The sequence below is a fragment of the Seriola aureovittata genome, chromosome 5, assembly GCF_021018895.1.
Source record: "Seriola aureovittata isolate HTS-2021-v1 ecotype China chromosome 5, ASM2101889v1, whole genome shotgun sequence".
NCBI lineage: Eukaryota > Metazoa > Chordata > Actinopteri > Carangiformes > Carangidae > Seriola > Seriola aureovittata.
Window position 1 is genome coordinate 14,962,770 of NC_079368.1, and position 26,391 is coordinate 14,989,160.

At 41.2% G+C, this 26,391-nt stretch overlaps 1 protein-coding gene across 1 annotated transcript; it reads left to right on the forward strand.

Annotated features, from left to right (window-relative positions):
- The first annotated feature begins 728 nt into the window (after nucleotides 1-728).
- Nucleotides 729-24,826, forward strand: dnah10 (dynein axonemal heavy chain 10). Its single transcript, XM_056376092.1, has 74 exons — nucleotides 729-887; nucleotides 1,079-1,236; nucleotides 1,463-1,693; nucleotides 1,902-2,092; nucleotides 2,215-2,413; nucleotides 2,510-2,704; nucleotides 2,873-3,043; nucleotides 3,386-3,562; nucleotides 3,668-3,826; nucleotides 3,955-4,133; nucleotides 4,224-4,375; nucleotides 4,495-4,659; nucleotides 4,753-4,960; nucleotides 5,072-5,228; nucleotides 5,337-5,816; nucleotides 5,944-6,102; nucleotides 6,199-6,315; nucleotides 6,425-6,527; nucleotides 6,608-6,786; nucleotides 6,894-7,105; nucleotides 7,216-7,376; nucleotides 7,487-7,716; nucleotides 7,796-7,918; nucleotides 8,012-8,245; nucleotides 8,352-8,575; nucleotides 8,658-8,927; nucleotides 9,027-9,210; nucleotides 9,314-9,448; nucleotides 9,823-9,975; nucleotides 10,128-10,316; nucleotides 10,564-10,710; nucleotides 10,984-11,175; nucleotides 11,292-11,410; nucleotides 11,500-11,658; nucleotides 11,810-11,945; nucleotides 12,048-12,170; nucleotides 12,255-12,386; nucleotides 12,804-13,020; nucleotides 13,393-13,512; nucleotides 13,629-13,774; nucleotides 13,868-14,020; nucleotides 14,126-14,386; nucleotides 14,483-14,655; nucleotides 14,753-14,846; nucleotides 15,031-15,198; nucleotides 15,319-15,507; nucleotides 15,956-16,127; nucleotides 16,214-16,417; nucleotides 16,502-16,582; nucleotides 16,797-16,994; nucleotides 17,080-17,241; nucleotides 17,336-17,510; nucleotides 17,721-17,902; nucleotides 18,038-18,174; nucleotides 18,267-18,484; nucleotides 18,631-18,852; nucleotides 19,075-19,222; nucleotides 19,386-19,665; nucleotides 19,761-19,990; nucleotides 20,093-20,366; nucleotides 20,486-20,590; nucleotides 20,724-20,878; nucleotides 20,960-21,114; nucleotides 21,341-21,524; nucleotides 21,663-21,863; nucleotides 22,321-22,530; nucleotides 22,672-22,767; nucleotides 22,860-23,031; nucleotides 23,128-23,259; nucleotides 23,384-23,595; nucleotides 23,705-23,872; nucleotides 24,010-24,190; nucleotides 24,264-24,409; nucleotides 24,514-24,826. The coding sequence occupies exons 1-74, from the start codon at nucleotides 806-808 to the stop codon at nucleotides 24,658-24,660; spliced, it is 13,053 nt and encodes a 4,350-aa protein (XP_056232067.1). The 5' UTR covers nucleotides 729-805; the 3' UTR covers nucleotides 24,661-24,826.
- The last annotated feature ends 1,565 nt before the right edge of the window (nucleotides 24,827-26,391 follow it).

Genomic DNA, 26,391 nt, shown 5'->3' on the forward strand with positions numbered 1-26,391 from the left:
TGGAGCAGACATAGCCTCAGGATCAGAGGACACCAATGAAGAAAGTCCCAGTCATGTGAGATAGAACTTTAATTCATGCCCTCTTGTCTTAATTATTTTCACATTGTGACTGTGTTAGAAATCATTTAACAGTGTATCAGCAATGGAGAGCATAGACAAAAAAATGTTTAACCTGTTTCTTGTGTTGTGTTTTCAGGGGATCGAGGTTCAAGTGGTCTACCATACTGAGCTTCATGTAGCAGTAAACAAACACCCAGAGAGATTTTTGAAATCCCGTGTCTTCTACTTTCTCAGGAACATAAAGGGTGAGAGGAAAGTTCAGTATCAATAAAACATGTTCAAACCTCTATTGCATATAAAACAAATTAACCAAGACATTTTTCTTTGTGTTTTAAATAGAGACCATTGTTGAACCACTGGATATGAATGAAGCCAATATCCTGTTGCCTAGGCTATTTGACATTGGCATGCAAACTGGACACCCGCTTCATGTGCTGCAGAACAAACTTGCTGAAGTAAAATGAAAAACAATTCACTAACAACCAACCACAACCACTTTCCTTCAGACAAAAACTTAATGTAACAATAGCTGAAAAGCATATATTTAAAAAATGTCTAATTTATTTTGAATAATGAGTACAGGATGTATATTTCCACTGTGTTTCCTCAGATGTATATACCCTTGCTTACTGTCCACCAGATGAAAGTAACTGGTGCAGGTTATCAAAGCAGGGCAGTATCTTCTCAGAAGAAGACCAGTGGAGAGGGCAAAGAGGAGAGTTCAGCGAAGTTAAGTGAGCAAGTGATGATTCGTGATGAGTTGCTCAACAGGACGCACAAGTATTTGGGAGTTGTAAATGCAACTATCCAACAATTCCAGATTCAAGGTTTGTTTTATTCAAGGTACCAAGAGCTCATTATTTTTAATTTCAGGAATTTATCAGTATTGGACAATTTTAAAAAATGTTATTGAAGTCTGGACAATAATTTGCAAGGCTTAAATATACTGTTCCTGTTTATTTTTAATACTCCTTTCATAATAAACAGTACAATCCAAAGATGACTCTCTTTGTCACAGATGAGATTATGCTGCACATCCCTGAGCTAGACCTGGAGCCGAACGTGGATGTTCTGCTCTCTAATCCAGAGATAGTAGAGAAATTGGAGCAGTGTGTGATGAACTGGCAGACTCAGATTACCATTGTTCTTGAGGAGCAGCAAAACAAAAAGCCAAAGGTTGTGACTCTTTATGTGTTCTGAGTTTTAACCCAGGCAGGCTTGGTGTTATTGAAGTTAAGCCCAGCATTCACATGCATAGTTGCTGCTGAAATGTCTGAACTATTTCTAACAGCATTAAATCCCTGTTGGCTCAAAATTAAATTATTAGGTAGCAGAAAGCATAAAACATACACAGTGATATCCATAATCAAAAGTCAAACATTCACTTTCCATTTTCCTCCAGGCACCTAGCCCCATGGCCGAGATAGCTTTTTGGCAGGAACGTTCATCCATCCTGGGTGCTCTGAGTGAGCAGCTCAAACAACCTGTGATAAAGAAGATCTTGCACGTGATGACCAAAGCAGATGCAGGCATTATTCAGACCCTGGAAGGAACGGTTTATGAACTTCTTAAATGCTGTGTGGAGTCAGACGATAATATACGCTTCCTCAGCACACTGGAGAGACACTTCATGGTGAGCTGCACTTTTTTATAAATGCACTGTTTGCTAAAAATTCTTAACATTGACTTTAAATTGACAGCAGTGAACTGTAACTACCAAGAGTTTAGTAGTTACATAAAACACGCTTGCCAAGAATATTTTTTAAATCAAAAGAGTGATGACAGAATTATTCTGCTATCCTCACCTTCACATCTTTCAAAGTTTCCATTGTCTGTTGTAGAATCTGGCTTCTGGAGCTGATTTTGGTGTGATCCTGGAGACCATCCCTCCTCTGATGGACAGCCTGCAAATTGTGTGGATAGTCTCTTGCCACTATAACACAAATGAGCGTATGGTTCCTCTAATGGAGCGTATTGCCTGGCAGCTGTGTGAACGTGTGTCTCAAGTAATAGATGTCCACACTTTATTCAAGTATGTGTGATTGGAGGTTCAGATCTTAGACCTAGTATAGTGTTCAGTGGTCAGAATCCTTTATTCAAACAGGATGTTTTGTAGTTTGAGTATAACTTAACAATGTACTGTGCCCCGGACAGAGATAAGAGGGAAGTGGCCAAATCCAAGATCTGTGATGCTAAACGGGTTCTGGACCTGTGGAAATCATCCTACTTTGGAGTACGCACTGAGATTGAAGAATCAGGAAGGGACGCCCGCTGGGAATTTGACCGCAAGAGACTGTTTGAGAGGACTGATTACATGGCTTCTGTCTGCCAGGACCTGTGCAATGTATTGCAGGTAGGTGTACATACACCTCATAAATACTGTCCTGTCACTCAATTACTGAACATGGAAATGTATAAAAAGCAGTTCTCCTGAATTTGTTTTGCGCAGATTTTGGAGGAATTCAATAATATCTTTGGCCCAGAGCTAAAAGGTGTGACTGGTGACCCAAAACGCATTGATGAAGTGCTGTGCAGAGTGGATGGTCTGGTTTTGCCTATTGAGGAGGTCGATTTTAGTCCTTTCAACATTTGTAAGATGAGAAGCTGGAAAATGATCATGCGAGATTTCGACACTACAGTTGAGGTGAGTTTAGGACATCTAGAATGCAGAGCTGTGAAAATGCGAGTTTTGGGTCAATTAAGCATGGCGGTATCAACGTACTTGTGAGTTCACACCAATAAAAATGCGTTATTTTCTGTGTGCTGTACCTCAGTTATCGAGCTAATTCACTTTTTACATGTTTCTGCTCAGGCTATTGAGGGAGAGGCCATCAGCTTCATTGATCAGTCTTTTAAGACACTGCGCTCTGCAGCCGCTGCCTTTGACATGCTCATGAAATTCAAACACATCCGCTCCAGAGAGACCATCAATAACCATTTGATGAAAAAGTTCAATGACATCCTGGCTCAGTACTGCAAAGAGGTAGTGCACTGTGAAATCAAGAAAAAATGCTGGTTGATACTTGACTGTGTAGTTAAATATTAATTACTATCAAATTATGTGATAATGTCAGGTCATTACAAAGCTTTTGTTGAGTGAACAAACTAAATTTAGAAATTACCTATGACATGTATTCTATATACCTCTGATACATCCAGCTTCAGCCTACATTGCAGTTAGCCTCATCATTCAACACTAATAATAATATAACAATAAACGATATTTCATGTTGTGCTGCTGTACCAGTTTATTATGATAATTTTGAATAGAGCATGGTCTGCCACTTTTGTACAACACCTAAGTCTTCTTTTTCTTTGTTTTTAGGTGGCCCGCATAAATGATATCTTCGAGGCAAAGAAGGATAAACCACCGCTTAATAAGAATGAGCCTCCTGTGGCAGGATCCATCAGATGGACCCGATCTCTTTTCTACCGCATTAAACAAACCATCCTTCCCTTCTTGGATGTGCCAGAGATGGCAGAGAGTGAACAATGCGAAGTGGTGAGTTATTTCCCTGTTACACGGCATAGATCAGTATAAATAAACTGTTTAGACACCTGAATGTTACTGAAACCTTTTATGTGACTTTTGCTGATTTCTGCTCAGGCTAGGCAAAAGTATGTTGTAATGGCACTGAAGATCAGGGACTATGAGGTGAACAATTATAACAACTGGGTGGCTGAGACAGAACGCAACTTGCAGCTGCTAATGAAAAAACCCCTGCTGGTCAATATTAACACTGAAGACCAAACCCAGGCACAACTGGTATTTGTCTCTTGCTTCTAAACTGTTACTCTGTATTGTGCAAAAAACATATACAGTTATTATTCTTATTCTGTTCTTCTTCTTCTCTCTAAATCCCTACCTTTTTTTTTTTTTTCCCTCATCCTCAGACTGTCTCTAAGGATGTCCCACGAGCTGACGGCAGCCCACAGAGGGGTGTGCGATACCTTGTGAACTTTGCTCCAGAGATCAGGGAAATAATTTCTGAGGCAATCAACCTTGTGGCACTGGACTACACTGTGCCTTATCTGGCTCAAAATGTTGCTCTACAGGAGCAAAAGTTTATCAGGTAATGATTCTCCCCAGTAACTGAATGCAGAGTTTATACCAAACAACAGAACCACTGATTGATGTAACCTTTTTTTGTCCTTGGTCTTAGGTATCGTGATGATCTGAGCAACCTTGTTAACTGCTTGCACTCTGTAATGGACAGCCTGAGTGAGGCAAAGTTGATTATGCTGGCTGAACATATCAACACAGTCAAACAAGAATTGCATTTTGGGTGCAAAAGACTCAACTGGAATTCCTTGGGTAAGGTGCATACAGAGGCTAAAATGTCTGTGTAATATCATTTATTCATGCTTGTTGTCTGATGAAATTCATATTGTCTATAAAATTGGAATCAGATAATGTGTGATATTTGGTTTTAGGCATTCCCGACTTCATCAACCGAGGCACTCAGACTGTCTCTAAGTTTGAATCAGTTGTCAATCAGATTCAGAAGAATGAGAGTGATATTGATTTAAAGTTGCAATCCATTGCGATGGCCAACTTACTGAAATTTCCAGTCCCAGAGAAAAAAAAGGACTTACCAGGTAAAACTAATATAATATAGGATATTATTCATTTGATGTAATAATTCAAACGTATTTTTCATTGACTTAATTGCATGGGTTTTTTTTTTCAAGGTGTCAAGGAGTTTTGTGAACGCATTGAGAGAGAGCGGGTAAAAACTGTGAATTTGCTGAGTAGGAAATATGCCGACATTGGACCCCTCATCACTAAAACAGAACATTTGATCATGGAAACCAGCAGCGGCAAAGCCGCATGTATGGCAGATTATTACATATACTGGGAACGCAAGGTTCTAGACTCCCTTATAAAGATGGTGCTGAGGTAATCACATGATGTTATCTGTTTTGTGAGCAGTATTAATCGCTGCTCCTTTGAAATGCAGTGCAATATCTGTCTTAACCATTCTAATATCCCTCTTGCTGACACTTTTAGGAGCATTCAGAACTTCAACGTGACACTGATGGGAAGTACCCCGCTTTTCCAAGTTGATGCCATCCTGTCTGCCCCTAAGATTGTGTTGCAGCCCCAAAGCAATGAGATCTACTGGCTGATCATGCAATGTATCAGAGACTGTGTAGAGAGCACCAAGGTGGGATCATAATGATTCTCTTATGTATCACTGAAGTTTAAAAAATATTATTTGTAACACATTAACAATCACAGTGCGACTTAATTCTGGCAAAATGTTGTGTTTCAGCAATTTGTGCGTTGGATGCGTGGGACCTGCATTGAGTGCCCTCCACAACATGTGGGTGGTGAAGATGAATTGGTGACATTTAGCTTTTACAGTGACGTGTGGCAGCACCCTCAGATAAATGAAAGTGCCATGACAGTGTCCCAGAACATCCAGCGGCTGCTCCTCTCTGTAGATCGGTACCTTAACCACTGGAAACGCTATCGGCCTCTTTGGGAAAAGAACAAAACCATCGTCAATGAAAAGTTTGCCGCGAGAAAACCATCCTGTGTCATGTATGATGATAAGCTGCAGTTCCTTGCTCGTATCAATCAGGAGGTGATGATGGAGCACCTTTTTAAGAATGACCACATCATTCAACTGAACCTGGAGCCTCTGGCTCACACAGTGCATGAGACTGCTGAGTCCTGGATCAGTTCACTAGGTAGCCTGCTCAACAAGCCTGCCAAAGAGGATCTCTTCAACTTGAGAGATGAACTCATGGTATTGAATCATGCTACTCAGTTTGTGTCTTATGTTTTTATAGTAAATATTCTTTAATTTTTATATGTATTATATTGTCTGTATATATATATATTTTTATGTTAATTATCCTTATTTTATACAAAAGCATCTCTCTACGAACCTGAAACAAAGACCCGACACTTTTGAAAGCCTGAAGTCTGTCCTTGGTACCATCTCAGACATCAGGCACATGTCTCTAGATGTGGAGCTTAGATTCACTGATATCAAGGAAAGATACAGAACACTGGGCATGTACAAAGTGGAGGTAATGTGTGTTTAATGTTAATTAATTGTCCCCTGAAAATACAAGTTGTAACTGTTTCCCTTGCTGAACTTCTTATGCTCTGTATTCTATGCCTAGGTTGGAGAGGATGAACTAGAGCTGGTTGCCAGTATTGACCATATGTGGAGTGACCTGTTTACAGAATCCAGACAAGTAGATCGAAGTTTGACAGATGTCAAGAAAACTTTTACTCAGGTAAGACATCAAACCCACACAATCTGCTTAAACAGAAAATGAAAAGTATGGCCTTTGAGAGATTTACATTTACAGTTCTCTTCCTATTTTCCTACCAATACACCCAAAGACTACAAAGGACAAAATTGAAGAGTTTAAGCAGGAGTTGTCTATCTTTGCTGAAAGCTTCAACATGCATGGTCCTGGAGCTGTGGGAGATGATTTGGAGAAAGGTACTTTAACCCTGCCTCTAGTTGTTATATCCAGAACAATAATATATGCTAAATGAGTCTTTCACTTTTGTTCTTTTCAGGACTGACCATTATGGGAACATATGAGACAGACCTTGCCAAGGTAGTGGCAGGACGGCAAGAGCTAGCTAATGCTGAGAAGCTGTTGGACCTACCAGTCACTGTGTACCCAGAGGTTATCAGCATACAGAAGGATATGAAGGGCTTGAGACAAATATATGATGTATTTAAAGCTCAGAAGGTGGGATTTGGTGGCTGTCAGTTAGAAATTTAAATTGCATATTGGGACACATAATTCTGGTCCACATAGTTTTTCAAATATTTAATGTTTGTCCTTTAATCATCTAGGACACAAAGACAGAGTGGTCTCAGACCTTGTGGGTGGATTTAAACATCCAGCTGCTACAGGAAGGTGTTGAGGGTTTCATCAAACGCTTGAGGCAGCTGCCTAAAGATGTGCGGGCGTTGCCTGTGGCCTTCTTCCTAGAAGCACGCATGAAGGAGTTCAGAGATTCTCTGCCTCTTCTGCTGGACCTGAAGAATGAGGCCCTCAGAGACAGGTCAATCTTCAGAAAACAAAATGCCAAATAATAATAAAGTATGAAATATTGTATATGTATGTATGTAGACCAGGATATAAATACATATGATTTTCTATTTCTGGCCACAGACACTGGAAGGAACTGATGGAAAAGACTGGCACTAGCTTTGAGATGAACCTTGACAGCTTCACTCTGGAGAACATGTTTGCAATGGAGTTGCACAAATATGCAAATGTTATAAGTGAGATTGTCACGGCTGCTGTAAAAGAGCTCAGTATTGAGAAGGCAAGCATCCATCTTTGTGAATGATCTCAAACTGGAGTTAGGATTCAGTTATATTAGTTTATCAGTGAAATCATATTATCCATCATGGGTGTTTGTGTGTGTGCTTCCAGGGAGTGAAGGAGGTGGTGGCGACCTGGGAAAACATGAAATTCATCGTGCAGTCCTATTTCAAAGGGACCCAGGAACGTGGTTCTATTCTGGGTGCAGTGGATGAGATCCTGCTGAATGTGGACAATGATGCCATGAACTTACAGAGCATGGCGGGCAGCCGTTTTGTTGGACCCTTCCTTGGCACCATACAACAATGGGAAAAAGACCTGTCCCTTATTAGTGAGACCATAGAGGTAAGGGATAGCAACCAAATCTCTCATCACATTTTAGCTGATCCATAAAATCCCTACTTAGAAAATATTTCTTGCATAGGTTTGGTTGCTGGTACAACGAAAATGGATGTACCTGGAGAGCATATTCATTGGTGGAGACATTCGATCACAGTTACCTGAAGAAGCCAAGAAATTTGATAACATTGACAAAAAGTTTAAAGAAGTGAGTATTGCCATTCTTTTAACCTGACGAAAGCAAAGTACTTTGTTACTTGACATCTCAAAATAATATAATTTGCATGATTTTCTTGTGTAGATAATGACTGACACAGTGAAGGGCCCAAACATTAAGCGGTGTTGCCTGATTCCAAACCGGCTAACAGACCTGCAGGCCCTGAGTGATGGCCTGGAGAGGTGCCAAAAGAGTCTTAATGACTACTTGGACTCGAAGCGGAATGCGTTTCCTCGCTTCTTTTTCATCTCTGATGATGAACTGCTCAGCATTCTGGGTAGTAATGATCCTGCCTGTGTCCAGGAGCACATGATCAAGGTACCATCCTTATAATGCTTTTCATACTCATATATTGTAGGGAAAAATAATGTTTTCCACATGTGAAATACTTTTCTTGATATTTTTCTTTTCTTTATTCCACAAGATGTATGACAACATAGCCTCTCTGAGGTTTGATGTGGAAAGCAACGGGGATACAGTAGCTGGAGCCATGGTGTCTGCTGAAGGTGAGGTGATGGAGCTGAGGCAGCCCATCCCAGTCGAGGGCAGAGTGGAAGAGTGGATGACGGGAGTACTACTGGAGATGAGGAGGACCAATAGACTCATCACCAAGGAAGCAATCTTCCACTACTGTGAAGACAGAAGCAGGTGTGTGTTGTGTATTGTATAGATGTGAGCAATTTTGCCAGAGTCTCTGTGTGTGTAAATTTGTCATTCCCATGTCTTTCAGGGTGGATTGGATGTTGCTCTACCAGGGCATGGTGGTGCTGGCTGCCAATCAAGTGTGGTGGACCTGGGAGGTAGAGGACGTCTTTAAAAATGTGAAGAAAGGACAGAAGTATGCATTGAAAAACTATGCTAAGCAAATGCACCAGCAGATTGATGAGCTGGTAACACGTATTACACAACCAATGAAGAAAAATGACAGACGAAAGATCAACACTGTGCTCATCATCGATGTCCATGCAAGAGACATTGTAGACAGCTTTGTTCTAAACAGGTAAACCTTGCCAGTTTTTACTTTGTTCATTGTACATGACAGCGTAGCTCATGTGTTTGAAGGTAAACTTGAATTAAAAAAGTGTAATTGTCTTTCCAGTATAATGGACGCACGAGAGTTTGAGTGGGAAAGCCAACTAAAATTTTACTGGGTCCGGGAACATGACGACCTATTCGTGCGTCAGTGCAGTGCTTCGTTCTCTTATGGATATGAATACATGGGGTTGAATGGTCGATTGGTTATAACTCCGCTGACAGACCGGATCTACCTCACCCTCACCCAGGTCTGAGAAGCTTTGCATATCTATATCAACAAAACAAATTTAATATTTTAGCTTGTTTTGACAACAGGATGTCTGTGAATGTGGGTGTGTTTTTGTAATACAGGCCCTCTCCATGTACCTGGGTGGAGCTCCTGCTGGACCAGCTGGTACAGGAAAGACAGAGTCCACTAAAGATCTGGCCAAAGCTTTAGGCCTGCTCTGTGTGGTTACAAACTGTGGTGAGGGCATGGACTACATGGTAAGAAGCCTACACTTGAAAATATCTTAGTACCTGAAACCTGCTTTGTGATATTTTCCTGAGAAAGGACATTAAATTGTTTACATCATAATTCACATTTAAGACATTAATGTGTGTAGTTTTCCCCGAATGAATGAATTAATATATGTCTTAATTTATAAAATGAATGTATTTAGAAGTATCTTGTTTGGGATTCTTGTGCATATTTCATATGTTTAAAATGCAACCACATCCCTTGAGGGTGTTTAATCATTCATGTGTACTTATGGTGTGCTCATGCACTTCTGGGCATGTGCTGGAAAAATAGAGACTAAACAGACAAACATAAAATCCCACACATAAATGTTCTTGAATCCCTCTCTCTTTGTGTGCAGGCTGTGGGTAAAATCTTCTCTGGCCTTGCCCAGTGTGGAGCTTGGGGCTGCTTCGATGAGTTCAATCGCATCGATGCCTCAGTGTTGTCAGTTATCTCCTCCCAAATCCAGACCATCCGCAATGCTCTCATTCTTCACCTTAAAAGGTTTCATGTAAGTCTGCTGTAGTTATGCAGAATCAGCAATGAAAACAGAAAGTTATTCTAGTTTTCATATAAATGCAAACATATTTAAGATTAAATATTATTTAACTTGTTGACCTTTTATCCCCCCTAAACCATTTCTTTCTCACCTATGCACATCAGTTTGAAGGGCAAGAGATCAGCCTGGACGATCGCATGGGGATTTTCATCACCATGAACCCAGGTTATGCAGGACGCACAGAGCTGCCAGAATCAGTCAAAGCTCTCTTCAGGCCTGTGGTGGTCATTGTACCTGACTTGCAGCAGATTTGTGAGATCATGCTTTTCTCTGAGGGTTTCCTAATGGCCAAGGTGAGGGACACGCACTCAAACCACAAATGACATTGTTACTATTTAGTTGATGCTCTTATCCTGAGTAAAGTAGGATCAACCACGTATATGCAATATTACTATTATGTACAAGATTTATATTAGTGTTCTGAGGTAATTCAGAAATGCAAGGATAACATATTAAATTAGCATAAAAAGACAATTTTTCATATAAATATGGATAAATCTGTAACTCCACAGTTTATGTCTTTACTTTTGCTCAATTCAGGTGCTGGCAAAGAAGATGACAGTTCTGTATAAGCTGGCTCGTGAGCAGTTGTCCAAACAGTCTCATTATGACTTTGGCCTGCGAGCTCTGAAGTCTGTCCTAGTGATGGCAGGAGAGCTGAAGAGAGGCTCACCAGACCTCAGTGAGGTAGAGACCAAAGACCATTTTTCATGTTTCATTTTCATATTGTGAAACGAAAACATTTGGCTTTGATTCAATATGGAACTAAATAGTTATCTGTGGTCCCACAGGTATAGACTGAAACTAGATTGTTGTTAGGAAAATTTTGGTGAATTTATTTAGATTACCCAAAGTAAGATTTTGATGAGACAAAGATTCAGGTAGTGTCCGCCATTGCGAAATGCTTTGTAGTCTTCTGTTGTTTATTTCCATTGTTATTTCCGTCTTTTCTCTCCACAGGATGTGGTGTTGATGCGTGCTCTCAGGGATATGAACCTGCCAAAGTTTGTGTTTGAGGACGTGCCTCTGTTCCTCGGGCTGATCTCAGACCTGTTCCCCGGGCTGGATTGCCCTCGTGTTCGCTATCCCAACTTCAATGATGCTGTGGAACAGAACCTGGAGGAAAACAAATATGTCCTACTGCCTAACCAGGTGTGTCATCATGGTCCAATTTACGACTACTGAGTTTCAGTGGCAAAGATTTTGTTTTAGCATATGAGTGGTTAGATGTCAATATACCCTATGCTTTATGCTCTCTGTGGTTTCAGGTGGATAAAGTGGTGCAGATGTATGAGACAATGATGACCAGACACACTACTATGATTGTGGGCCCAACAGGTGGAGGGAAATCAGTTGTCATCAGCACATTATGTCAAGCTCAGACCAAGTCAGTGTCAGTTTATATCACCTAAGTTTACACCAACTTCCTAATCTTTTGTGTGGACAATTGTGACCATTATTTTATCTCATCTTCAGACTGAAATTGCAAACCAAGATGTATCCCCTAAACCCTAAAGCCATGAGTGTCATTGAACTTTACGGTGTTCTGGACCCTGAAACCCGAGACTGGACTGATGGGATCTTGTCCAACATCTTCCGTGATATCAACAAGCCAACTGACAAAAAAGAGCGAAGGTTAGAAAAAAACAAAAACTTGAAAGAGACATTTAATCAATCAGTTGAATAAGATTTGCAATATGCCAGTGATGTAATCATTCATACATTGAGAGATGAAGAAAGAATTCCTGTAAAATAACAACATAGAGACATGAACTTTGACTTACAGGTACATCCTGTTTGATGGCGATGTGGATGCTTTGTGGGTCGAGAATATGAACTCAGTGATGGATGACAACAAGCTCCTCACTCTGGCCAATGGAGAACGGATCCGTTTACAGAATCACTGTGCCCTGCTGTTTGAGGTTTGTCTGAATTTCAGGATCACTGTCAGCACAATACCTCTCCCTACACTTTCCTTCAAAGCAACTTCCTGAACATATTATAAGAGAACTTCACCATTACAGGTTGGAGATCTGCAGTATGCTTCCCCTGCTACTGTGTCCCGCTGTGGAATGGTTTTTGTTGACCCCAAAAACCTACGATACACCCCATACTGGCAGAGATGGGTGAACAACAGATCTGACGGGGTATGAGAGAAAACATATGCATTATGTAATAATTGTACTTGCATATAATTTGATAATATCTCAACACTGTCTTTGTTTTCCCAGGAACAAGAAGTGCTCAACAAACTATTTGAGAAATATGTGCCCAGTTCTATTGACATGATTGTGGATGGTATTGTTGATGGCAAACAGGGCCAGAAACTGAAGACTGTTGTTCCTCAGACAGATCTGAACATGGTAGGTTCATCTCATCCATCTGCTCCAGGGGGGATGTTGCTAACAACTAATTTCCCTCTCGATTAAACAAAAATTTGAATTTAGACTAGTCGACTAGTCTAAAAGTAAGAAAACACACAAATTTCTATGATGAATTGCCCCAGTTAGTGGCTGGCTAGCTGGGGCAATTCATGTGTAACATCTAAGACGAAACAGTTAACGGGCGTCTCATATTAATGAAATACTGATAATTAGTACTAGTATTTTCACTAGTATTTTAGGTGCTAGCAAGGGTAGCAATGTTAAATCGTTTAGTCAACTAATTGTGCACATCCCTGTATTCCAGTATTGTATTGATGCAAGAATTGAATGAAGATTATTGTAGTCGTATCTTCAGACTACTTGCATTAATTGTACATGTGTTTGTGGTATGTTCAGGTGACTCAGCTGTGCTTGACACTGGATGCGCTACTTGAAAGTGAGAGCAACAGTGCTGAAGTCCTGGAGTGTTACTTCCTGGAAGCTCTGTATTGCTCACTAGGAGCCACATTGCTGGAGAGTGCCAGGATCAAGTTTGACGAGTTCATCAAACGGCTTTCCTGCTTAACTGTAGTACATGATGAGAAAGCCCTGGCTGGACCTGGTGAAATCCCAGGTAAGAAGCAAGAATTTGTACATTGAACATTATGAAATTAGCACCCATAATCAACAATATGCATTTTTAATACACTCTTTTAGGTACAAATTGATTGTGGTTAAAATTTCATATTGTATACTCGAGAACATGGTTGGGGTATATGACTATTTATTATAAGATATAAAAAATTTTTTGTCCATCATAGTTGTGACTGTTGAATATCAATGAACATGGCTGCTCTATGGTTTTAATTTGAATGACTAAATATCATGATGAAAACTAACTCTTTACACTTTGACAGTTTTTCTTCTCCACATGAATATGTGCAAATGTGTTTTATTGTCACTCTTCTTTCTTATTATTGACAACAAAATTTCTGCATCCATACAGGATACCAGCCGACTTTGTATGATTTCCATTTTGATGGCACACAAGAGAAGTGGGTTCCTTGGAATTCGTTGGTCACCAAATACGTCCACAACCCTGAAATGAAGTTTGCTGATATCCTAGGTAAAGATCAGTGCTGTGAGGACAAATGAGACAGATGTGACCTGTATTTTAAACTTTTTGGTCCTCCCAAGCTCCTTCCTCCACTATGATTTCCTCATGCTCCATCTTTACTTTAGTGCCAACTATCGACACCACAAGAGCCAACTGGATCCTGGAACAGATGGTGAAGATAAAGAGGCCAGTGCTTCTGGTTGGAGAGTCTGGCACTTCCAAGACTGCCACCATTCATAATTTCCTGAAGAATCTTAATACAGATACAAGGGTGCGTTTACTATCTAATCTAATGTCCTCCAACGTTATGAACTTTATGTCATCTGAGTTTAAATTCTTTAAATATCTTCCCTTCTGTTTCCAGATTACTCTCATCATCAACTTCTCATCTAGAACAACTTCAATGGACCTGCAGAGGAACCTGGAGGCCAGTGTGGAGAAAAGGACCAAAGAGACCTACGGGCCTCCTATGGGAAAGAGACTGCTGGTTTTTATAGATGACATGAATATGCCAACGGTACCTGCTCCAAGCTCCTAACCAAGCCTCCTATCTCCCATACTGTGGTGAATGACAGTGCTCAGTATGTTTGACATTACTATTATGTACTATATGCTCTTCCAGGTTGATAATTATGGCACACAACAGCCTATTGCACTTCTGAAGCTGTTATTGAACCGAGGAGGCATCTATGACAGAGGGAAGGAGCTTAACTACAAAACCCTCAAGGACCTCGGCTTTATTGCTGCCATGGGAAAGGCAGGAGGTGGGAGGAATGAGGTGGATCCCCGCTTCATCTCGCTCTTCAGTGTCTTCAGCATCCCCTTCCCTGCAGTGGAGTCACTCCACCTTATGTATGGTTCCATTATCAAAGGCCACACCAGAGTGAGTATATCTGTCCCACATAAATCAGTACATATCAGAATCTAAGTCATTAAAACATCATCACTAAAATTTAATAAACTTGATCAAATTCTTTAGCTATTTGAGGATGCCATACAGAAGGTTTGTGATAAAGTCACCGTCTGCACACTGGAGCTGTACAACAACATCATCAAAGATATGCCACCCACTCCCTCCAAGTTCCACTACATCTTCAACCTGAGGGACCTGTCAAGGGTCTACAATGGACTGACCCTCACCAAACCTGATAGGTCTGAGCTAGCGCATTCAAATACCCTATTAACAGACATTGCAGTTAGAGGCCTACGTTTTCAAATGTCTTTGTTTTTCCTGATTTCTCTCTAACAGGTTTTTGACTGTCACCCAATTTGTGCGAGTCTGGAGAAATGAGTGCCTGAGAATCTTCCATGACAGACTCATTGATGAAACTGACAAAGCCTTGGTAATAATTACAGTAGTAGATATTTACTGTGGATTCCTCTTTGTATCGACTGCAGGAACAAATACAATATGTGTAACAGTTCATCCAGCTGTAATTGCAGGTTTAAAATCAATTTTATACTGAATAGTTTTGCAGTGTTGTATTTCAGTTTTCAAATGTTTTCAATGCGTGTTTTTTACATCAGGTCCAGAGCCACATAAAGAACCTGATTGAGGAGCACTTCAAGTCAGACATGGAGGCAGTCATGAGGGACCCAGTTCTTTTTGGAGACTACAGGACAGCCCTCAGTGAGAGTGAACCAAGGGTCTATGAGGACATACAGGACTATGATGCCTCAAAAGCGCTGTTTCAGGTATTGTCAAGTTGTAATAGTATACTAGTACAACTATAGTTTTTGCGAGTTGTGATTATTTACTCATATTTTGTCTGTAAATATACTGACCAAAATACACTGTGTCTTTGCACTCTGCAGGAAATTCTAGAGGAATACAATGAGAACAAGTCCAGAATGAACCTAGTACTATTTGATGATGCTCTGGAACATCTGACCCGGGTGCACCGGATTATCCGCATTGATCGTGGCCATGCACTGCTCGTCGGTGTTGGGGGCTCTGGCAAGCAGTCCCTTACCAAGCTCGCTGCCTTCACTGCTGGCTGTGAGGTTGTAAAAGACATGATGTGGGGTGTGGTAAAGGGCAAATGATCTTTGATGATGAACAAATTTCAAATGTTTAGTTCTTTAGACTTGCAGTTTAAAAAAATAAAAGCCATAAATTTGGCAGTTACACTTAATAAACATTTTATTAACATCTTCACCACTAGACACCAAATGTTTCATGCCAAGCAATGGGGGAATATGTATTCAAGACACATGATGAGTATTTCCATTCACTGCCATGAAAATGTGGCATCTTGGTTTTTATTATTTGTCTCAGTGCAATCATAGCTTCATTGAAACTTTGGAACAATGGGGAAGCAGCAGTTTTCTAACTTTAAAGCTGCTAAAAGAGAAAATGATAGTGAGAATAGGAGTTTTAGAGGTTAAGCAGCATTAAACTATATTTGAAAAGAAATCTCCAGCAAGTAGTAATGGAACCTGCTTTTCCCAGGTGTTTGAGATAACACTCAGCAGAGGATACAATGAGTCCAACCTCCGTGATGATCTGAAAACACTGTACTTGAAGCTTGGCATTGAAAATAAGAAGATGGTGTTCCTCTTTACTGATGGCCATGTTGCTGAGGAAGGCTTCTTGGAACTCATTAACAACATGCTCACTTCAGGTTGGATAATCATTCCTGGCTCACAGTACATTTGTCTTTCTTAAAAGCTACAGCTGTAGTACTCTGATTATGCCCTCTCTTAATAGGCATTGTTCCTGCATTGTTCCCGGATGATGAGAAGGAGTCAGTTCTTAACCAGCTTCGTGATGAGGCTCTAAAGATGGGAGCAGGTCCTTCTAAAGAAAGTGTGTGGCAGTACTTTGTCAACAAAAGCGCCAACAATCTGCACATTGTTTTAGGCATGTCTCCAGTGGGAGACACCCTGAGGACACGCTGCAGAAATTTCCCAGGTGAAATACGGTGTCAGGCTTCACTTAGTTATGATATAATTTCTGATTTTATTTTACCAAATTTGTGTGTACTTTTTTTCTCAGGACTGATGAACAACACTGTGATAGACTGGTTCCTGCCATGGCCTCCACAGGCTTTACTTGCAGTGGCTCAGTCTTTCCTCGGTATGTAATTACACACCTTTTATCTTTTTTAAATGCTTTTGTAATGGAAAGGTTTGTTTTCAGATTGTGATTTAAAGGCTTTCTTTACTTTAGTTAGTTCTGATGAGATCTACAGCAGGAATACTATCACTAAATCATGATATGTCTTTTTAAGAATTCACAAAGTTTAGTTTTTAATTTCAATTTAATTTGAATTTTTTTTTTTTTTTTACAGGTGAAAGTCCAATGATTCCTGAGGCTCACTCTGCAGAAGTGATTGCGTATGTATGCATGGTCCATACCTTTGTGGGTGACTACAGCAAGCTATTCCAGCAGAAACTCAGACACAGTAACTATGTTACTCCAAAGAACTATTTGGATTTCATTACCACCTATTCTAACCTCTTGGAGGAAAAGGACCAGTATATCCTGGGTGAGAGAATTGAACATGTTATAAATTTGGTATTTGTGATCATTTGAGAGACTTTGTTTTGTTAACTCGTTCTCTGCTGTTCCAGCTCAGTGCAAGCGTCTGGAGGGAGGTTTGGATAAACTTAAGGAGGCCAGCGTGATGCTGGCTGAGCTGAATGTCAAGCTAGCAGAGCAGAAGGTGGTCCTCGCTGAAAAGTCCACAGCTTGTGAAGCCCTACTGGATGTGATTGCCACAAACACGACTGTAGGTCAGTGAGTAACTGTTTATAATAAAGTGTACCGTAGGCTTCCGAAAGCAAACACGGCTGTTACAAACCACTTATCAATAACTTTTCCTTCTAGCTGAGGAGAAAAAGACTCTGGCAGAAGACAAAGCCAAAGAGATTGAAGAGCAGAACAAAGTGATTGCTGTTGAGAAGAAAGAAGCAGAAAGTTCCCTGGCTGAGGCTCTGCCGGCATTAGAGGCAGCCCGCAATGCCTTGCAAGATCTAGAAAAATCTGATGTCACAGAGATCCGGTAAACTCTCTTCCTTACTCAGATTATCATTTTTATTCTGTAGTTGAAAAAAAAAGTAATGAGGATGAATGAATAGATAACCATGATGTCTCTTTTTCAGACAACCATACTAAAACACTTCAAAAAACAAACAAAACAAACTTAGGCCTTTTATTATACCTTTTTATACTTTCTCCAATTATTTGCCTTTGTTGCTGGTCAATTGTGCAGATCATTTGCCAAGCCACCCAAACAGGTGCAGGTGGTTTGTGAGTGCATCTTGGTGCTGCGTGGCTACAAGGAGATCAGTTGGCAGTCAGCCAAAGGGATGATGTCAGAGGCTAACTTCCTGCGCTCGCTGATGGAGATGGACTGTGATTCCATAAATAACAACCAGGTCAGGACTGTCAAAGGTAAGTTGGCTTCATGAGTAATGGAAACCTACAATAAAAACTGCATATAATAATATCCATGTACTTTATATGATAGTGGCATTTGTGTTTTCCAAGTATTCCATAGTTGTTTTCTTTGCAATTTCACCTGGCTAGGCTTCCTGAAGAACCTCCAGACAAGCTTTGAGGAGATGCAAGCGATCAGTAAAGCTGGCTCAGGAATGCTCAAGTTTGTCGAGGCTATCATGGGTTACTGTGAAGTGGCCAGGGAGATAAAACCCAAGAGAGAGAAGGTAACGTAAGGTTTGAAAGTGCTATTACATCATGCTCTAAAGGAATGAACACAGATTGCAGCAATACAGTCATATTTCCAATATTTTTTTAGGTGGCACGTCTAGAGAGGAACTTCTTTCAGAGTAAGCGGGAGCTGGAGGGCATTCAGAGTGAGCTCAACAATATCCAGAAAGAGTTGAAGGCTCTTGGGGAGAAGTACCACGCTGCTATGGAGGAGAAACAGCTGCTACAGGAGGAGGCTGAGCTCATGGAGAGGAGGCTGATAGCTGCGGACAAACTCATCTCAGGCCTGAGCTCTGAGAATGAACGGTGAGGCTGTAAGAGTCACAACACTTGCCACTATGAGCCTAACCAACTGTGCTAAGAGCTGCTCATTTAATCTCCTTTTCTTCATCCCTTTGTGTCACCCACCCATCTCTCTTTACCACTCACTATTTTCAACTCGTCCCACTAAGGTGGACACAGGACTTGGAAGAATTGAAACAGAGGCGTGTGCGTCTCCTGGGTGACTGTCTGATATCTGCTGCTTTCCTGAGCTATGAAGGAGCCTTCAGCTGGGACTTCAGGAATGAAATGGTGTATCAAGTATGGGTTAATGATGTGCAAGAGAGAGGCATTCCCTTGAGCCAGCCTTTCAAATTGGAAAGCCTTCTTACGGATGAAGTAGAAATCAGCAGGTGAGAAGGAGTGTGTACTCGTGACAGATTTTGAAACTTGAATATGAATTTGTCCTCAAATGTCCCCAATTCTTATCAAATGATAAGAATTGGGTGTTGTGGTAACATAGGAGGTTCTTGTTGCAAATATGTTGATTTGCCTTTATTTTGGATGTACTCAACTCTAACTAAGGGGACTGTGGGGTTAAGTATGTGTCAAATAAACCCTGCATGATATTGTAGATGGGGCTCTGAGGGCTTGCCTCCAGATGAGCTCTCAGTGCAGAATGGGATTCTCACAACCAGAGGGAGCCGATTTCCCATGTGTATTGACCCTCAACAGCAAGCCCTCAACTGGATTAAGAAGAAAGAAGAAAACAATAACCTCAAGGTACAAGAATTTTCATGCTCATACAAGTCATGTGTTATAACTGCTCACAAGTCACAGAATGACTGCTTTAGACAGGTTCTCATGGCTGACAGCTCCAGAGTCAGCACTTTGGAAAGAGTCGCATCATGTGGCACTGAGACTGTGATCATCCTTCTTCCCCCAGATTTCGTCTTTCAATGATCCAGACTTCCTGAAGCAGCTAGAGATGGCCATCAAATATGGTTTGCCATTCCTCTTCCAAGATGTGGATGAATACATTGACCCTGTGATTGACAATGTCCTAGAAAAGAATTTAAAAGGATCAGAGGGCAGACAGGTCATCATGCTGGGTGACAAGGAGGTGGACTATGATCCTAACTTTAAACTGTATCTCAACACCAAACTAGCAAACCCCAAATATTCCCCATCAGTGTTTGGAAAAGCCATGGTCATTAACTACACTGGTAAGATTCTTTGGCATGGCTACAATAATTTTTGTCCATAACATTTTAACAGCATGTATAAAATCCTTTGTCTGTCTGTCCATTTTTTCATGTAGTGACCCTGAAGGGTCTGGAGGACCAGCTGCTGAGTGTTATCATGGGCTTTGAGAAGAAGGAGCTGGAGGAGCAGCGTGAGCATTTGATCCAAGAAACGAGCAACAATAAGAAGCTGCTGAAGAACCTCGGGGATTCCCTGCTCAGAGAGCTGGCCACATCTACAGGCAACATGTTGGATAACACAGAGCTGGTTCATACATTGGAAATAACAAAGTCAAAAGCCAGTGAGGTCAGTTTTGCTGCAGCAAGTGTCAGTGAGCTCATGGAAGAACAGCAATTTCACTGAAGTCAGTAATCTTTTTTTGTTTGTTTTTGTTGTTTTGGTCATCAGGTATCTGAGAAACTAAAGTTGGCTGAGAAGACATCCGTGGACATTGATGAACTCAGGGATGGCTACAGACCTGTTGCCAAGCGCGGTGCTATTCTTTTCTTTGTACTGACAGAAATGGCTCTGGTGAACAGCATGTACCAGTACTCTCTAGCCTCCTACCTGGAAGTGTTTGACTTTTCACTGCGCAAATCTCAGCCAGACTCTATTTTGCCCCAAAGACTGAAGAACATCATGAGCACTCTGACAAACAGTGTTTATAACTATGGCTGCACAGGTAAAATAATTAACACTAAATAATAGAATGCATAGATCAAGATCAACTTCTTAAGATAAAGCACAGTATTTATGATTATTTTGTAGGTTTTATAACCTGAACTGATTGCATATCCCTAGGTCTGTTTGAGAGACACAAGCTGCTCTTTTCCTTTAACATGGCCATCAAGATTGGGCAGGCAGAGGGGAGAGCACCTCAGGAAGAGTTGGAGTTCTTTATCAAAGGTAAGATATCCAGAGAAGCTGAACTCCTTTAAAATATTTAAGTAGAATATTTAAGTGATCACAAACACACACAAACATGTATGCACACAATGTTCAAAGCACATTTTCATGTTTTTCCCCCTCCTGTGTGAAGGTAATCTATCCCTGGAAAAGAGCAAGCGCAAAAAACCTTGTGACTGGCTTTCAGACCAGGGCTGGGAAGACATAGTGAAACTTGCAGAGCTCTTTCCTGAGCAGTTTGGCTCTCTTCCCGATGACGTGGAGAAAAATTCCACTGACTGGAAGTCTGTAAGTGAGCACATTGACGGCACTCACTACAGGCATTTTATTATAAGTCCAGAGTTTAACCCTCATTCTTTTTCACCTCAGTGGTATGACTTAGATGGACCAGAACAGGCTCCATTCCCGATGAAATATGAGGAGAACCTGTCAGCCTTTCAGAGACTGCTGTTGCTGCGCTGCTTCCGTATTGATAGAGTCTATAGAGCTGTGTCTGACTACGTCACTGTCACCATGGGCGAGAAGTGAGACTGTTTCTATTGCAGTAATTCAGTTATATACATGCAGTGGTGTGTGTATATGTATATATATACACACACCACTGTATCACAGTGGTATATACAGTATATATGTATATATATATACCACTGTGAAGCAGGTTGACAGTTTGACAAAGTTTACAGAGGATGTGATTATTTAAGCAGACACATCAAGCCCCAAGTTTCCACATTTTCTTGTATTTCTGCTCAGATATGTCCAGCCCCCTGTGATCAGCTTTGGTGCAATTTATGAACAGAGCACACCTTTCTCCCCCATTGTCTTCATCCTGAGCCCTGGCTCTGACCCAGCCAGTGACATCATGAAACTAGCTGAGAGATCAGGCTTTGGAGGCAACAAGTTCAAGTTCCTTGCTATGGGCCAAGGCCAAGAGAAGGTACTGAAGAATTCTTTTACATATCATAGCTATGAAGCTTTAAGTGAAATAAGTATAGGGATCACTAAGTAGTCAGTTGTCAAGAAACAATATAAAGTAAACAAGTTGAGAGTAATTGTTTTCATACCTGTGATGAAGGTTGCACTACAGTTGCTGGAGAAAGCAGTGTCCCGTGGTCAGTGGTTGATGCTACAGAACTGCCACCTGCTGGTAAAGTGGCTAAAGGAACTGGAGAAGTCCCTGGAGAGGATCACCAAACCCAATCCCAATTTCCGCTTGTGGATCACCACCAACCCCATTCAGGATTTCCCCATCGGTATACTGCAAAAGTCTTTAAAGGTGAAAAACAAGTTCTCTTTCTTTAGACTGTTTGTAAATGGCAGGTTTATAGGATCCACAAAGAGGTGCTGTATTTGACTGTTTATAATCTATATGTTGGAAATATGACTTATTTCATTTAATTATCAATCAGCAAGGTGATACACTTTTTTGAAACTGTACATAGTCAATGAGCATGAAAGAAACAGTCACATACTTCCAATATATATCAAATTGTTTTTCAGAAACTGATGTAGCCATCTCCTTTGACTGGTCATCTTTTAACATATTGACACTTATCTATAAATAACGTTTTTTTCTTTTTTAAGAAAGAGAAGTTTGAAGGCTGAATATGAGACCACATGATTTAAGATTGGTGATTTCATAGTAAACATTTTGTCGAGAATCTACAATAGTAATGGGCACAGGATTTGAGGAGACATAAATGTGTTCACATGTAATATAATATTGTGTGCAGGTAGTGACGGAGCCTCCCAATGGACTCAAGCTCAACATGAGAGGCACATACTCTAAAATCTCCCATGAGACCTTGACTGAATGCCCACACCCTGCCTTCTGTAGCCTGGTGTATGTGCTGGCCTTCTTCCATGCTGTGGTACAAGAGAGACGCAAGTACGGCAAGATTGGCTGGAATGTCCCCTACGACTTCAACGAGTCTGATTTCTTGGTAGGTTTCATGGAAGTCATTTACAATGTTTTGGAACTAATTCATATAGTTAGATGTTCAGTATCTAGAAGTGCTAGAATATCAGTTGTATTTCACTTGGTGGTGGTTAAGTGGTTTAAACAATGTAACTGTGCTCAACAGGTGTGTATGGAGATCCTGAACACCTACCTGACCAAAGCTCACAACCAGGGAGACAGCAATATTCCCTGGGGAAGTCTTAAATACCTAATTGGGGAGGTTAGGCTCAATTCGTTGTGTTTGATAAATATATGTCTATTATCCTGATAGCTGATGCTATAAGTTTAACATGTGTGTATAATGTTTTATAGGTGATGTATGGCGGGCGAGCCATAGATAGCTTTGACCGCAGGATCCTGACTGTCTACATGGATGAGTACCTTGGAGACTTCCTCTTCTACACCTTTCAGTGCTTCCACTTCTTCAGCAACAAGGATGTGGATTATAAGATCCCTCCAAATGGGCTCAAAAATATATATGTTGGTCAGTTGTTATTTTCACTTCTTTACATACTCTTACTTTGAGAAAAACTATAATATTCTGTTACCACTCACAGATTTACCCTGTTATGTGTTGTAGAGGAGATTGAAACCCTGCCACTGGCAAACACACCAGAGGTATTGGGCCTTCATTCTAATGCAGAGATAGGATACTACACCCAGGCAGCTAAGGACATGTGGACTCACCTAATAGACCTGCAGCCCCAGACAGGTATGATTTGGCATCTTTCATCTCTCTCACCTCTTAACTGAAGGATGTTTGCTGTACATTCTTAGCCACCATGCGGCCAAATGCTTTCTCTCTTATTGGCTTTACACACTCTCTTATGCCTCAGGTGAATCTGGTGGAAGCATCAGTAGGGATGAGTACATCAGCCAGGTGGCCCAGGATATTCAAAACAAGCTTCCAAAGGTATTCGACATGGACGTGCTCCGTAAAAAGTTTGGCATGGACATTTCCCCGACCTCAGTGGTGCTGCTTCAAGAACTGGAACGCTTCAACAAACTGGTGGTGCGCATGCAGCGCTCTCTGGCTGAGCTGCAGAGGGTGAGAAGGACGAGACAACAACAAGATATGTGGAAAACAAACAGACAGGTGTTGCGTCTTTGTGCTTCAAATAGGTTTGGATTTGTTCTAATTCTCCTGTATCGCGTAGGCCTTGGCTGGGGAGGTGGGAATGAGCAATGAGTTGGATGAGGTCGCTCGGGCCCTTTTTAATGGTCACATCCCAGCCATTTGGAAGAAGTTGGCCCCTGACACACTTAAGTCGCTCGGCAACTGGATGAGCCATTTCAAGAGGCGTTATGAACAGTATAGCTACTGGGTGAGGACAGACACTCACTATCACAGACAACCTCTCACATGTAGCCTTGTGCATCATTCTAGTATTAAAGAATAGTTAACAAAGGAGTTGAAAGTATATTTTTATTCTGATGTATCTATTTATCTTGTGTCCACCAGGTGGATGAAGGAGAGCCAAAGGTAATGTGGCTATCAGGACTTCATATCCCAGAGTCCTACCTGACTGCTCTGGTCCAAGCTGCATGCAGGAAAAATGGCTGGCCTCTGGATCTTTCCACACTATACACACAAGTGACCCAGTACCGCAGTGAGGAAGAAGTCACTGACAGACCTGGACAGGGTAATGAAATGAGCCTTACCATTTGCAGTATGATTAGGGAAGAGTTATAAAGACTCAGTCTTTTTCCCTGCAGGCTGTTTTGTGTCTGGCCTTTATCTGGAGGGAGCAGACTGGGACATGGAGAAGAGCTGCCTAGTGAAGAGTAAACCAAAAGTTCTGGTTGTTGAACTGCCCATTCTCAGAGTCATACCCATAGAGACACGCCGCCTCAGATTACAGGTGGGGATCACAGGCATTACAGGCCTCCATACTATACTTTAGCTCACTATTTAGCTTTTTTCCTAACAGTTACATGTATTTTTCCTGTATATTTTGTACCACAGAATACGCTGCGGACACCAGTGTACACCACGTCCTTGCGGAGGAATGCAATGGGTGTGGGGTTGGTGTTTGAGGCAGACCTGTTCACCACCATGCACATCTCCCACTGGGTGCTCCAGGGAGTCTGTTTATGCCTCAATGCTGACTAAAGACACCCCTTAATATGGATAAAGCTGGATGTCTGATTTTTAGAGAAAAAATACTCAGATTACAGGAAAACAAATAAGTTATGATTAAAGATTGTGTAAAGATGTTTTTAAAAATAAATAGATACAGTCATTAGAAAACTAAATGAGTTTTTTGACTCATTATCTACTTCATTGCTGTCATTATTTTCTCACTAGATGGCAGCACACAACAGTACTGAGCTCTCCACTCTGGGCAGTAGCTCCAGGGATTTCTCTTTGGTGTTACAGTGGGTGTAATGCCAGTAGGCTTCATTAGAGCAGGATCTTTCAGGCCTAAAAGTCTACTACTCTCTGGTAATAATAATGAGTAAATGTTTGCATTTCAGCTCAATCATGTCTAATGTTTCTTTTTCTTTTACAAAATATTTGAGAATTCTGTCTATTCTTACAATCAAGGTTGTAAGGGGAGTGCAAGCTGCTGCCCACAGTGGAAAATGTAACACTGACCAAAGGTTGCTAAAGTTTTCCACTTTACCCAAGTAGCTTTTCAGCTTTTCTCTGCAGTATGGGTAGCAGATTATGCTTTATCGTAACATTTTCTAGTGCAGCCCTGAGTAATCGAGGCTGCTGAGGTCGGCATGCCAAAGCAGGTGAAGTTTACTCTAGAAATCAGACAGTCCCTGGAGGATCTGGCAGCTGGTGTTGCAGTGAGGTCAGTGAAACACAGAAATAAAAACTGCAATGATCTTGAGCAATAACCTGTGCAACATACATTATGTAGCCTGAGTTGTTAGAGTGCAGCTGTAATCAGGGATGTGCTGGTTTGAATAAAGCATGGATGGAAATTATCATAAGGCAAATAACCAGTAACATGAAAATATGTTAAATGTCCTTAATTCTTTTTAAAAGATCTTAAAAGTCGCTACCCTCATATGAGAAAACTTTGGTGCTTCTCAATACTGTATTGTGCAGCCTAAAAGGGCCCCTCTGAATGGCAGTGGATAAAGGCTAGACAGCCCCCCCCAGCTTTAAATGCTACGACTATCATAAAGAGTGAAGATCAGGACATGTTTATGACCAAACACAGGAAGGGAGGGATTGTGTTCCGCTGTTGAAAAGAGGGAAAGAATAGTGCGTTGCTTAATTAACCTACTGTTTGTATGAGTGGAGGGATCTTCAGTACTCAGACAATAGGTAATGCAGCTCGGAAGGACATTATGGAAGCAGAAGAGTTACTACTCAAGAAATTAGAGATAAGAAAAAAAATCCTTTCAATGGAACCAACCCCCGTCTCTCCTCAGAGGTCAAATTATTTTCAGCTGCTCGTGACTGGAGGGATTTACATTAACCCTACGCTGCTCCAGTTCCTGCTTTGCTCCGTTGCCTGCACAGAGTGGCCTCGTAAAAATGCCAATGGTGCCCTGAAACAAAAAACTCTGACACATCATTTTCCAGCAACCCCCCCCCCCCAAAATCCCAAACAGTTTCCGTTTGTTGAGATTGAGAGCAGGTGGGTTTACTCAGTCCCAATCAAGTGCATGCACCGTCTGCTGCTTTCTCCCTGTGGTGTTGGGAGTGACTGGTGCCAGTCTGAATGCCCCTCTGAGAGTGTCACAGTGTTAACACCATCTCTCATCAGCTGAGAACTTTACCAAAACTACAGCACCCCAGCCAGCTGCACAAGTAGCCTACTCTTTGTGTGCTGCAGCTGGTGAGACTTGCAGCTTTAGCCCATGGGGCCTGAGAGGTGTA

What these genes read in the sequence shown, in the direction of transcription:
- dnah10 (XM_056376092.1), top strand. Translation starts at nt 806, where the DNA reads ATGATTCGTGATGAGTTGCTCAACAGGACGCACAAGTATTTGGGAGTT. An exon ending in TCTGATGTCACAGAGATCCG is followed by an intron (nt 17,511 to 17,720) that starts GTAAACTCTCTT and finishes TCAATTGTGCAG; the next exon opens with ATCATTTGCCAAGCCACCCA. An exon ending in CATGGTCATTAACTACACTG is followed by an intron (nt 19,666 to 19,760) that starts GTAAGATTCTTT and finishes TTTTTCATGTAG; the next exon opens with TGACCCTGAAGGGTCTGGAG.